Genomic DNA, 10,807 nt, shown 5'->3' on the forward strand with positions numbered 1-10,807 from the left:
AAACCAACAAAAAGATTGTTAGATCGCAGATCCAAAAACAGTGCCAAATATGACAAGCCACAGAGAGAGTAAGGTAGGAATTATATTGTGTGTTGGTCATTGGGGCTGAAATTGGCTGCCCCTGAAGTTTGGGTATCACGGCAGCCTCATGTAGCAGTCGCGCAGCCTATCAGATCTGCTCAGGCCTTTGTCCCACTAACAAATTCACAAACACCTTTAAGTCTCACATAGACAGACACCATTTCTCATGGAAATGTTAACCAGGGGCCTTGCGCTGTTGCTGGACCCTTGGAGAGCTGTATCATTGACGTGGGAAGCATGCATTGTGTCTTCCATCGTCTACCTACTCATCATTCTCCTCCCAAAACCGACGTCCACTCTTCAGCAGTGTAACTTGATCTAAAAAAAAGTGGCGAAGGAAGCTGTTGTTTGCATTAAAACTGCAGGGTAATTCTGGAAACAAGAAAAAAAAACTCAACGAAATTTTCCAATCTGAATTTTCTATTCCGCTAAATATTTAATATTCAGATGTAATCAGAAAAAAAAGGGAGGATCACAGTTCATGGAAATAAGCCTATGTTAGCCTTGCACAGAATTGGCGAACGGGTCAAGGATTCGGACGCAGTTAGCTGGGCAGTACGCTGTGGTGGTCCTTTCCACCTCCCAGTCAAGCTGCCAATATAGCGACCAGCAACGAGCGGAGGTGGACCAGGGTAATTCCAATCATCGAAACGGTGTAGATGTTCCCGGCTGCAGTCAGTTTCAGCGTCGGTGGGGATTTCGTGGCTACAGTAACAGTCGATCCCGGGCTGATCGTGCTCGTACCCGAGTCGTTTTGCGCATTCTGGGTAGTTGCATTATTTGGCAGGAGCCTTACCATGGATGTGTGGTGGCGATTCACTAAATCTGCCCCGTACTCCTTGTAATTGAACTTCTTGCCGTACCGTGCAGTGATGTGCTCAACCCAGTTCAGATAGGACTTGGTCACAGTGAAGACTCCAGGCCACCGCTTCTCATAATCAGTGATCCAACTGACAACTCCAATTAAGAAATACTGCTGCGTGCTGTTAACTTTGCAAACGAGAGGGCCGCCGCTGTCCAAGTGGCAGCCAATCCGTTCATTCTCTTCAAACTCCATGCACATCATTGTCGGTTTGAGATTGCCACCGAAAACTGTGGTATTGCATTCTCTGAAGGAGATGATCTTTACAGGGGCATCCTGCAAAGCATCCGTGGTATCTTCACCCGTCTTCATCCAGCCTGTGATTCGACAGTTCAGCCAGATGTTCCCAAAGAAGATCTCATCGTCGGGAAAACACACGGGCATAGCGTACTTCCCGAAGATGATGCGCTCGCTCACCCTCACTAACGCCAGGTCATTTCCCCCTGTTTCCACATTAAACCCATCGTGCAAAATGACGTTCCGCGGGTTGGAGTAGCGTACCCAGGTTTCCGGCGTCAGTTGCTTGTTTAATCCGATAACCACCACAATCTCCTGCAAGCTCTGTGAAATGGGCGGCATGAAGCAATGGGCGGCGGTGATGATCCAGAATTCATTGATGATAGCTCCGCCACAGAAGTGCCTGTTCTCCACCGCCATCTCAATGCTGACTTGCCAAGGCCAGGGGCTGGGCAGGGCTTCCCCTTGGAAAGACTTCTTGGCCACCCAGCGAGTTCCACACTTGACACGGTTCTCGGCCAAGAGCGGAGCGCCCAAGAGATACATCAGAATCGCTAGAGTGCAGAGAAAGACAAATGTCATCGCGTGTTTCTCTTAGCACATTCCTTTTGGCCACATGGCGTTGGGCCCTGAGATGAGGCCAGTTTTGGTGTTTTGGCTTGCGTTGGGTTGGGGTGCGCTCTATTCTGGAGGAGGAGGGAAGGTGACACCAGGATGAATGAGTTTTGCATGAGCTGGAGGCTTGTGTTTGTGAGGTCACAGCTCTTTAATATAGCGAGAAGATCATGTGATAAGTCAGCAAGTAATGATATCACCGGGAATTATGATGTCACTGCAGGAGTTGCTTCAGAAGTTAAAGCCTTTTGAACATTTTTATTTTCATTTCCATTTCAGTCCAATCTGCCCCATGGCCCAATCAATCATCAGGGTCACCCCTATCTAACCCTAGCCTTAGTGAGCTGCTGTCCAACCTGAACCCATTCTGGTGTTCAGTTACAGGTTATTTAGCAAAGATACAATAATGTTCTTTCAGTGACTCACCATTTGCTAGCCAATGATCAAAGGGATGGAACACAGCAGCTACCAGGAGTATCGGTTAGTAGCGGGAATACTTAGCTCCAAGAGATGCTGCTTTAAGATCATACAAGAAGTGTAGGGATGCGGCAGACAACAGCTTTGGTCATCCACTGTTAGATCTGCCTGGAGCACCCCAAACAGTCTGGTGCTGCTGTCCTCTGCCAGAACTCTTCACATTTCCAGGATCATCCTGGACTTCAAAAATAATGGTTAATTTCTTTTGCCTAATGCAAATCATCTTGCTCATGAGCCATCTCCCCTGGACCCTGAATACTGACCTCCATCATTATGTGTGAGGACTTCCTTGTCATGAAGAGTGGTGTTCCAATTTGCAGCCCGTCATAACTAGTTACCTGGTCACCTCAGATCTAAATTGGAATCGTACGCTTGTTTCTTTCTATCTTCTCTGGTGCCCTTTATGAGCCCACCTTGTTGTTTAGACACAACTCCTGCTCCAGCTGTCTGCCAATGCTAACAAATATTGTTAGTGCCTCATGCCCTTCGAGATATGAGATCAATCTGTCATCATCACCACCACACCCAGCCCCCACCCTAGCCCTCTCCCCCTGCCCAACAATCATTTCCTATCAGTCTGGAAATGTATGTTCAAATGCCTCCATTCACATTCCTAGCCCTGCTACACAATACTAAAGTACCTATTGCCGAAGTCACTGTTGGTACCCTATGTGTTTGTGACAAAGGTCATGTTTTGTTGATTCATTCATGGGATGAGAGTGTCACTGGCTGAGCCAGCATTTATTGCCCATCCTTAGTTGCCCTTGGGAAGGTGGGGATGAGCCAACCTCTTGAACTGCTGCAATCCATGTGTTGTTAAAGATGCCCACAGGATGCTTTAGGTAGGGTGTTCCAGGATTTTGATTGCAGACTAAAGGAATGGCAATATATTTCCAAGTCAGGATGGGGAGTGGCTTGGAGAGAAACTTGCAGGTGGTGGTGGCCCCAAGTATCTACTGCCCTTGCCCTTCAAGCATGGGTGAGTTTCTGCAGAACATCTTGTATAGAGTACATAGCTACATAATACTGCCACATTGGTGCTGGAGTATATGTATTTTTAATTCATTAAATGGATTGCCAATGAAGGGGCCTGCTTTGTCCTGGATGGTGTCAAACCTCTTCAGTACTGTTGGAGCTTCGCCTGTCCAGGGAAGTGGGGAGTATTCCATCACACTCGTGACTTCTGCCTTGTAGATGGTGAGCATGCTTTGAGGTGTCAGGATGTGAGTTACTCATCATAGAATTCCTAGCCTATAACATTTTCTTGTAACCACAGTGTTTATATACCGAGAGTCCAATTCAGTTTCTGGTCAATGGTGACACACAGGTTATTGATAGTAATGGGATTCAGTGATGGTGGTGTCATCAAATGTCAAGGCTAGATTGTTGAAGATGGTCATTGCCTGACACATGTGGAGCACACGTGTTACTTGCCATTCATCAGCCAAAGTCTGGATCTTTCCCAGGACTTGCTGCATTGGACTTGGACTGGTTCAGTATCCGAGGAATCACAAATGCTGCTGAACATTATTCAGTCACTGGTAAGCATCCCACTTCTGACCTTACGATAGAAGGAAATTCATTGACGAAGCAGCTGAAGATGGCCAAACATTTCTTGAGCAACTCCTGAGACAAGGTTCTGGGATTGAGATGTTTGGGACTGAAAGCAATGGCTTTGGTTTTCCCAATATTTCATATGGGAACATATCTGCTCATCCAGTACTGGGTGTCTGTCAAATTTGCAGTATAATTCAGCAACAGTGGAGGAGTGAAGGTCATTTCCAGTAAGCCACAGCTGGATATCACCAGCATATGTATCAAAACTGATGCTGTGTTTTTAGATCATGTGACCATTTTTAGATTTCTTGTAGACAAGAAATAGGAAGGGTCTAGGATCGATGTTTGAGGGACTCCACAGTTAATAGCACAGGAGCAGGAAGAGATACCATTGCAAGTGACTTTCTGACTACAATGAGACAGATAATAATAGAAACAGGCAAAAAAAAAACAGTTGTACCCACATTGATGGAGTGAGTTAAGGAAAAGGAGTGGTTTCGTTGTTGTTGTCAGTGGTTTAGCTGACCCTGTCAAAAGCAACTCGTGAGTTGAGAAGGACAAAGGGCACATGTTTACCACAGCCAGTCACGCAGGGTGTCGTATGTAAATTTACTAAAAGCCACTTGTGTATCATAGCATGGTTAAAGGCAGTAATGTTTACCCTTAACAGAGGGATCTGTAACTGGGAAGAGGTATCAGCAGGGTTGGGGTACAGCTTCAAACTAAGAAACAGGAGGCTTAGAGATGATTTGAGGACTTTTTCTCAGAGAATGGTGGCTATCTGGAACTCACAGCCTAAAAAGGTGAAAGAGGCAGGAATCCTCCAGACATTGAAGATTGGAGAGTTCATAGAGTTCTGGGAAAGCTGAGGATGGACTTTGGAGGTGACAGCATGTTGAAGGAGCTTGGTGAGGAAAGCAAGGTTGGAGAAGGGGTGATCGTTTGAGAGGATGTTAATTTAAGGGCTGTTTTGGTTTGATTGCCAGATGATCGCATATGAGCAGTGCTATTCCCTTTAACAATTGTACTGCACCATGACTTAGCCTCTTTAATCAGGCTTGACTCACACAACAGAGTTTAATTAGACACCAAAGTGTGTGGAGAATTGCAGGACAGCACAGAAAGCATTGGAAGAGGTAATTCTGGAGTTAACAAACACATCTGTGAGGTGAGCAGAGATAATGGGAGCTGCAGATGCTGGAGAATCCGAGATAACAAAGTGTGGAGCTGGATGAACACAGCAGGCCAAGCAGCATCCTTTGTTCATCCAGCTCCACATTTTGTTACACCTGTGAGGTTTTCAGCCGCAACTGGACTGAGGAAAATTTGGAGCCAGATGCAAGGTTGCAAGCTCTGTGACTTAACCTGATGTTGTAGTCAGGGAGGGAGATATTGTTCATGATCATATACAAATCTAATGGTTTATTTCAATTTTTTTTAAGCACTCATTCAGTTTTCATTGACTGTCGCATTTTCCTTCTGACAGTGTAAATGGCATAACATTGATTGAAAGACCAAGTTTCAACCCCTAAAATGGAAAGTGGAGAAATATTAATATAGAAACATTCACAAGGGTTGCTGCTGTTATGTCAAGGAGAAACTTCTTGAAGAAACTGCTGGAAGAATTCTTTTGTTCTTTTTCTCATCAAGCCTTTTCCAGGAACCTGCTTCTGAATTTTCCATCGAAGATATTATTTAGTGATAAACCCAAACGAAGGCAAATCGGTAATCAGCTGGAGAGAAATTAGAAAAAGAAAGGTACAATAAATTAATTATTTAAGTATCTCAAAATGTATTTTAATTACAACAATAATTAAGTCCTGAAGGAATTACATATTCGTAGAACTTAATTGTTAGCGTCAGAAATGTTGTTTGACAGTAATTAAATTGAGTGCATGTCCTCAAACTCAAATACTGGCACAAAGGAAGAAACAGAATAAGAAAAGAATCTGAAGAAAAGAGGAGAACATTCAAAAAGATGGTAATGAGCTGAAACTAAAAAGAGAAAAATATCTTCAAATCAGAAGAGGTGCAGTCAAAACCATTTCTGATGAAGGGTCTAGGCCCAAAACGTCAGCTTTCCTGCTTCTAAGATGCTGCTGGGCCTGCTGTGTTCATCCAGCTCGACACCTTGTTATCTCGGATTGTCCAGCATCTGCAGTTCCTATTATCTCTTAAACTATTTCTGAACTCTGTTGATACACCTTGTCATTGAATTATGTACTTCTTTTGTGAAATTTCGATGCTTCTGAAAGTTAAGCAAACTGTTACCGTTAAAATCATCTCCCAGTTTTGTTGCACCCAAAAGTTGTTCAATTATTTTCATGTGGATTACAGTGTACCTTACTATTAAACCGATATTACACTGGAATGAACTTGGGAATTGTTGACTGTAAACTGCATATAATCTTCAACTCTTGGTCTCTGTGTAGCTTGTAGCTTTTGTTTCATCTGGATGAACTGGGCACCACCTACACCATATAGTTTCAGCTTTGTAGCCTATCACGTCTGGCTCACAAGCATCCAATCTGACAGGATAAAGATGCTCACTCCTGTATCCAGCTTAAAATTAACAAGATGTAAATATGTGAAACTTGAGATGGTTGCATCACTAGTTTTGTTTAAATAAGCAACATTTTTCAGAAACATTAACATATTCACCTGGACCAAATGCTGGAAAATGGGACTTGTGTAGATTTAGAGATTTGGGGGACAGCATGGTGTCTCAATGATTAACACTGCTGCCTCACAGCACCAGAGACCCAGGTTCAATTCCCGCCTTGGGCTGTGTAGTAGTTGCACATTCTCCCTGCGTCTGCGTGGGTTTCCTCTGGGTGGTCCAGTTTTCTCTTACATGCTAAAGATGTGCATGTTAGGTGGATTGGCCATTCTAAATTGTCTTAAGTGCCCAGGAATGTTTAGTGTAGGTGAATTGGCCTTGGGGAAATACAGGTCTATAGGAATAGGGTACAGGGTGGGATGCTCTTCAAAGGGTGACTATGGACCTGCTGGGCTAAATGACCTGTTCCACACTGTAGCAATTCTAGAGTGTTTATTTGCAAGCGCAGTCTGGATGAACCAAACAGCCTCTTCTGTACTGCATGATTCTATCACTCTATGACAAGACTCAATAGGATTGCCCAATAGGAACACTCTCTGATATCATGTGTAGCAGCACTTGCATCTGAGTTCAAATCCCACTCCAGAGGATTGAGCACAAAACATCAAACTGAAAATCTATTTTCTTGTCATTATTAGACAATGCATTGAATATCAAAGTAAGGAGGTTATGAGAGAATTGTACATAGCATTATTTATAGGCCACATGTGGAGTACAGTGTGCAGTTCTGGTTCCCATGCTAGAGGAAGGATGTGATTGCACTGGAGCAAGGATGCACAGGATGTTACCTGGGATGGAATGAATCAGCTACGGAGAGAAAGTGGAGAGCAGACGAGGCTGAGGGAGGATCTAACTGAGGTGTACGAAGTTCTGAGGGGCATAGATAGTATGGAAAGGTAATAATGATCCTCCTTTGTACAGGGGTCAATAACCAGGAGCTCCACAGCTTTAAGGTAAGGAGCAGGAGGTTTAAAAATGATTTGAAGACTTTTTTTAAACTCAGATGTTAGTGGCCATCTGGAACACACTGCCTAAAAGTGTTGTAGAGGCTGGAATCCTCAAGACATTTAAGAACGATTTAGATGAGCATTTGAAAGGTCAGAACATGCAAGGCTATGGGTCAAGTGCTGGAAAATGGGAATAGAATAGATTGCTATTTGATAACCAGCACATACTCAATGGACTGAAGGGCCTGTTTCTATGATATAAACATTCTATGATTTAATGATGCTACCAACAAGCACTAACATTTTTTTCTGGCAATATTCATGCATGTTGCCAGTACATGTCATTTCGTGCAGTGAGTGTCTCAGTGAGATACTGTTAGCATGTTGCTTCTGGAGGAACAGAGGATTTCAGACAGCAGACTGCTGATATCTGTATTTATGTGCTCATCTGCAATCGCTAGAAGATGTGGTCTGATTTCCACATTGGTGAGGACTTACACCTCCTGTAGTCTGGTGTGCTGAGATTTCACGGCCAGCAGATGGTGCTGCTGTACATGTTGGAATCAACAACAGAAACTATCCGAGGATCTAAGATGACAAAGTGTGGGGTTGGATGAACACAGCAGGCCAAGCAGCATCTTTTCTGATGAAGGGTCTAGGCCAGAAACGTCAGCTTTTGTGCTCCTATGATGCTGCTTGGCCTGCTGTGTTCATCCAGCTCCACACTTTGTTATCTTGGATTCTCCAGCATTTGCAGTTCCCATTATCTCTATCCAAGGATCTCCCTGCATCTCTCCGTGCTCTAGATCCTCTGATCCTTTGTTTATTGATCCCACTTGCCTTAAGGCGAGGTAAATGCCTAGTGGAATTATTGCTGGACTGTTAATCCAGAAGCATAGGGAACATTCTGGGGGCCTTGGTTAGAGACAAAAACACTGCAGATGCTGGAATTCAGTCCTGCAAGAAGGCGATACCCAAAATGTTGACATCACCTTTCCTCCAGGTGCTTGCTGTGTTCTTCTAGCCTCCTGTTTGTCTATCCTTGCGTTCAAACCTTGCCATAGTGGAATTTGAATACATATTTTCAAAAAAAGATGTGGATTTAGGAGTCTAACAATGACCACAAATCCATTGTTGACTGTCAGGAAATGCCCATCTGATTCACTAATGTCCTTTAGGGAAGGACACTGCCATCCTTACCTGATCTGGCCTACATGTAACTCCAGACCCACAGCGATGTGGTTGATTCTCAGCTGTCATCTGGGCAATTAGGGATGGAGAGTAAGCAGGGCCCTCATCCTGTGCATGAATGCATAAAAAGTGATTCCATGTAATTCACCTCAACTGTTCTCTAGTGGATTGCTCCCCATAACCACACTTTCCATAAAAAAGTTTCTCACCCGAATGCTCCAGTAAATTTCCACTCAATCTTTTCTTTCCTTGAGAAAAGATCCTCTAGTCTGTTCCACCACTCCTAACAGGTACAGCCTCTTAGTTCTAATTGTATAATTAGACAAATCAGCTACAGATGCCATATGGAATGAATGAATAACCAGGTAAACTATTTACAATTCTGTTGACCAAAGGACAGATATTGTCAATGTGTGCCTTCATGAGAAGCATGTGCATCAGATTTTCTATGATTCTCCACAACTAGTTCAGCCACTCACTGTTTCCTTTCACACGGAAATAGCAACACCAGCAGGTGCTGGAGTCACAGTTAATACAGTGTGGAGCTGGAGGAGCACAGCAGGTCAGCCAGCATCAGAGGAGCAGGAAAGGCGACATTTCAGGTTAGGTTCCTTCATCACCACTGCGGAGGGGAAAGGGAGCTCAGAAATAAATAGAGGGAGGGGAATGGGCTGGGTGAACGTAGGTGGGATGGTGATAGGTGAATGCAGGTTCGGAGTGGTGGGAATTGGCTAGTGAGGTGGGAGGAGCACATAGGTGGGAGGGAAGATGGACAGGTTGTGTCAGGTCAAGGAGGTGGGAATGAGAGGGAGGGTTGGTCATGGGATGAGGCCGGGGGTGGGGAGATTTTGAAACTGGTGAATTCTTTGTTGAGGCCATTGGCAGTAACCTCCTGATACAGAATATGAGGTGCTGCTCCTCCAGCTTATGTGTGGCCTTATTGTGACACTGGGGAAGGCCCAGGATGGACGTGTCATCCAGGGAGTGGGAGTGGGAGTTAAAGTGGCTGGCGACTGGAAGGTGCTGCAGAGCGCAGATGCTCCACGAATCGGTTAGCGAGTCTGCGCTTGGTCTCACCAAGGACCACAACACCCCCCCTCCAGTGATGCATTTCTTGCATTTCCCACACTTCTGCCCTCAAACTGCCTCCTCCAAACAAAAATAAGGACAGACTGCCCCAGTCCTCACATACCCCCGCCAACGTCCACATCCAGCCGATCATCCCCCACCAATTCTGCCACCTGCAATCCGACCCCACCACCAAAGAGATATTTCCCTCCCCAACCCTACCTGCTTTCCACAGGGACCATTCACTCCGCAATTCCCTTGTCCGTTCCACACTCCCCACTAACCCCTCCACTCACAGCACCTTTTCCTGCAACCGCAGGAGGTGCTACACCTGCCCCTACACCTCCCCCCTCACCCCCATCCCAGGCCCCAAACAATCTTTCCAAATCTGACAGGGGATCACCTGTACACCCCGCAGCCTTGCCCACTGTATTCATTACTCCTGAAGCGGCCTCCTCTATACCAAGCGCAGACTCGGTGACTGATTCATGGAGCATCTGCGCTCTATATGTTATTGTCAAGAACACCTTCTGGTTGCCAACCATTTTAACTCAACCTCCGACTCCCTGGGTGACATGTCTCCAGTGGCACAATGATACCACACGGAAACTGGAGGAACAGCAACTCCTATTCCACCTCGGTAGCCTACAACCCGATGGCTTCAAAATATAATTCACCAGTTTCAAGCTCTCCCCACCCCTGCCCTCATCCGATGTCCAACCCTCCTTCTCATCCTTGCCTCCTTGACCTGAGACAAACTGTCCATCTTCTTTCCCATTTGTCTGCCCCACCCTTCCCATGTCCTATCTCCACAGCCCCCTACCTGCACCCACCTATCACCATCCCACCTACCTTACCCCAGCCCAAATCCCACCCCCCCATTCATTTCCCAGCTCCATTCCCCCTCCACAGTCCTGAAGAAGTGTCCTGACCTGAAACGTCAACTCACCTGCTCCCTTAATGCTTCCTGGCCTGCTGTGCTCCTCCAGCTGCACACTGCATTGACTCAACTGTTTTCATATTGTTCCAAGCAATTGTCCTGCAGCAAAGAACCAAATCAATGAATATGAAGGAAATTGTCATGCAGTATTTTAAGAAAGCATCAAGGAATCTCTCTGAAATTAGCATGATGGTCTCTTGGAATGAAATTAT

At 45.2% G+C, this 10,807-nt stretch overlaps 1 protein-coding gene across 1 annotated transcript; it reads right to left on the bottom strand.

Moving 5' to 3' along the window:
• Positions 1-552: 552 nt before the first annotated feature.
• LOC125462892 (serine protease 27-like) lies at positions 553-1,728 on the bottom strand. Its single transcript, XM_048553371.2, has one exon. It carries the CDS (start codon positions 1,724-1,726, stop codon positions 668-670), a length of 1,059 nt encoding a protein of 352 aa, XP_048409328.1. The 5' UTR covers positions 1,727-1,728; the 3' UTR covers positions 553-667.
• Positions 1,729-10,807: the final 9,079 nt, after the last annotated feature.

The sequence above is a fragment of the Stegostoma tigrinum genome, chromosome 21 (genome assembly GCF_030684315.1).
Source record: "Stegostoma tigrinum isolate sSteTig4 chromosome 21, sSteTig4.hap1, whole genome shotgun sequence".
Lineage (NCBI taxonomy): Eukaryota > Metazoa > Chordata > Chondrichthyes > Orectolobiformes > Stegostomatidae > Stegostoma > Stegostoma tigrinum.